Source organism: Arachis duranensis, chromosome 8, assembly GCF_000817695.3.
Source record: "Arachis duranensis cultivar V14167 chromosome 8, aradu.V14167.gnm2.J7QH, whole genome shotgun sequence".
NCBI lineage: Eukaryota > Viridiplantae > Streptophyta > Magnoliopsida > Fabales > Fabaceae > Arachis > Arachis duranensis.
The window spans coordinates 44,094,142-44,096,622 of NC_029779.3; the positions used below are offsets into that span (position 1 = coordinate 44,094,142).

General features: G+C 42.1%; 1 protein-coding gene across 1 annotated transcript in view; it reads left to right on the forward strand.

Annotated features, from left to right (window-relative positions):
- Positions 1 to 227: 227 nt before the first annotated feature.
- LOC107463084 (probable WRKY transcription factor 11) overlaps positions 228 to 2,481 on the forward strand; it is a 2,345-nt gene continuing 91 nt past the window's right edge. The window contains exons 1-3 of the mRNA XM_052252908.1: positions 228 to 1,085; positions 1,945 to 2,070; positions 2,161 to 2,481. The exon at positions 2,161 to 2,481 is cut by the window's right edge and continues 91 nt beyond it. Of these exons, the coding sequence (XP_052108868.1) occupies positions 358 to 1,085; positions 1,945 to 2,070; positions 2,161 to 2,341 (1,035 nt within the window). The 5' untranslated portion in view covers positions 228 to 357 and the 3' untranslated portion in view covers positions 2,342 to 2,481. The remainder of the gene's footprint in view (positions 1,086 to 1,944; positions 2,071 to 2,160) is intronic.

A 2,481-nucleotide genomic window follows, 5' to 3' on the forward strand; every position in this document is an offset into this window, starting at 1 on the left:
GGGTATATTTGATATCTCAATACTATTTTTTTTTTAAAAAGGAATATTATAAAATAAAACTAAATTAAAGAATATGAAATGTAGAAATGACAGTATCTATACAAAGATATTTCCCTCTTAAAAATTGACCCAAACCCAACCCAAGAACAACTCAACACTCACTTTCTCTCTCTTCTTACCCATTCAACCAGTAACCCCCCTCAACGACTGTATATAATACGCCATCCCCACCGCATTCCCTTACTCTTTTCTTTTCCTCTTCCCAAAAACACAAACCCACCATTTTGACTCTTCGTTCTTTCTTTCTATTTCTTTTTACCATTTTGTCCCTAGTTTCATCTTCACTGGGAAAGAAGAATGGCAGTGGAGTTAATGGGATTCCCAAAAATGGACGACCCAAATAACAAAGCCATACAAGAAGCAGCATCCGAGGGCATAAAGGGAATGGAGCACCTCGTTCGCCTTCTTTCAAACCCTTCGCAAAACGACACCACTGACCTCACAAACGTCACCGTTTCCAAGTTCCGCAAACTCATTTCCTTACTTAACCGCACCGGCCGCGCCCGCTTCCGCCGTGCACCAATTTCAAATTCCTCAGACTCTTTAACCTTCTCTCCGGCGACCTTCACTCCTCCCCCGCCGCCGCCGCACTCACAGCCACAGCCACTGCCACTGCCACAGCCACAGCCGCTTGCGGTTGCTCCGGTCACCGTCCACCACCCTTCTCCTCTTCTTCCGCCGCAGACTCTCACTCTTGACTTCACCAAACCTAACAACAGCTTCCTCACCAACGTATCCAACAACGCCGGAACCAAATCCATGGAGCTGGAGTTCTCGAAGGACACGACGACGTTTAGCGTCTCGTCGAACTCGTCGTTTATGTCCTCCGCCATCACCGGCGACGGCAGCGTCTCCAACGGCAAGCTCGGAACCTCGATCTTCCTCAACCCTGCCGGGAAATTGCCTCTCTCGTCGTCGGCGCCGGCTCCGGCTCCGGTCAAGAAAAGGTGTCACGACCACCACTCCGACGATGTATCCGGCAAGGTCTCCGGTTCTTCCAGCAAGTGCCACTGCATCAAGCGAAGGTAACAGCCGCGATGCAGCGTATAATTTCTTTTATTTATTTATTTGTTATGCTGATTATTATTATTATTTCAATTTTTTTACCGTTTCGGTTACGGTTACGAGTACGAGTTTGAGTTGAGAAAGTGATGATTATGACTCGGTTGGTGTGACTCGGTGCGAAACGAACGAGTTAGAATTAATTTCAAGAAGTCAACGATTTCGGTAGTGGTGCAGTTAAAGGAAGTAGCACTAGTATTAAATTTTGTGACAGTGGCACGCGTGATGAGAGTGACAAGATAGGGTTCTTGTCATGTACCGCGTTTGTCAATTGCCGATTTTTGAGAAACGCTGTCCCCTAACAGGACAAAGAAAACGGAACCTCAACCAAACACAGCCCTGATTCTACTTTGTCGTTACTACCCGTTAACCCTCGTAGACTTTATCTTTTTTATTATTTCTCTCTTTTTGACTCTTTGACCATCGCCCCGTTTCGTTTTATCAAACTCTAGCGCATTATTATAACAGATTATTTTTGTGTTAGTACACAATAACTTTTTCTTTAAGGATTCCTTTAACTTAGAGTTGTCTTATTCTTGAAGACTACGGTATTTATGGACGTAAAAATATTATATTTTTTAAAAATAAAAAATGTCGGCAATTGAATTAAGAATGTGAGAGAGTATGTTAAAAGGTGTATGTATAGATTAAATTTCTATGGTATAATTCAAATGAAATAGTTTCTTTATATTTGAGTTCGAATCTTTCTATTATTACTGGTATAAAAAGTTTAAATTTCTATTTCTATTATATTATAAGCGTATATATTTAACTAAATTTAAACATGTTTTGCTAACGAAATTCTTTGATTTGTTTTTTCAGGAAAAATAGGGTTAAGAAGACGATAAGAGTGCCGGCAATTAGTTCAAAGATAGCTGATATTCCGGCGGACGAGTATTCATGGAGGAAGTACGGTCAGAAACCGATCAAAGGGTCGCCGTACCCAAGGTGAGTATCATGAATCATTTGAGACCGTTGATTGAGTTGACTTTTGTCAAAGGGTGAGTAACTGACATTGATTCAATTTTTGTGGGTCAGGGGTTATTATAAGTGCAGTACTGTGAGAGGGTGTCCGGCGAGGAAACACGTGGAGCGCGCACCAGATGATCCATCTATGCTGATCGTGACGTACGAAGGGGAGCACCGTCACTCCATTCAGACCGCGATGCAGGATAACATTTCTTCTGCGGGAGTGGGTTTGGTATTCGGGTCAACGTAAGGTTCGATTATTAGAAAAAGAAAAAGAAAAAGAAAAAAAAAAGACTAGGTGGTAGTGGTGAGGCTTCTTTTTGTTAGAAAAAAAAGAGAGAGAAAGAATCTCAATTGTGGCGGGGTTTGAATGTAAATTTCTTCTGACTG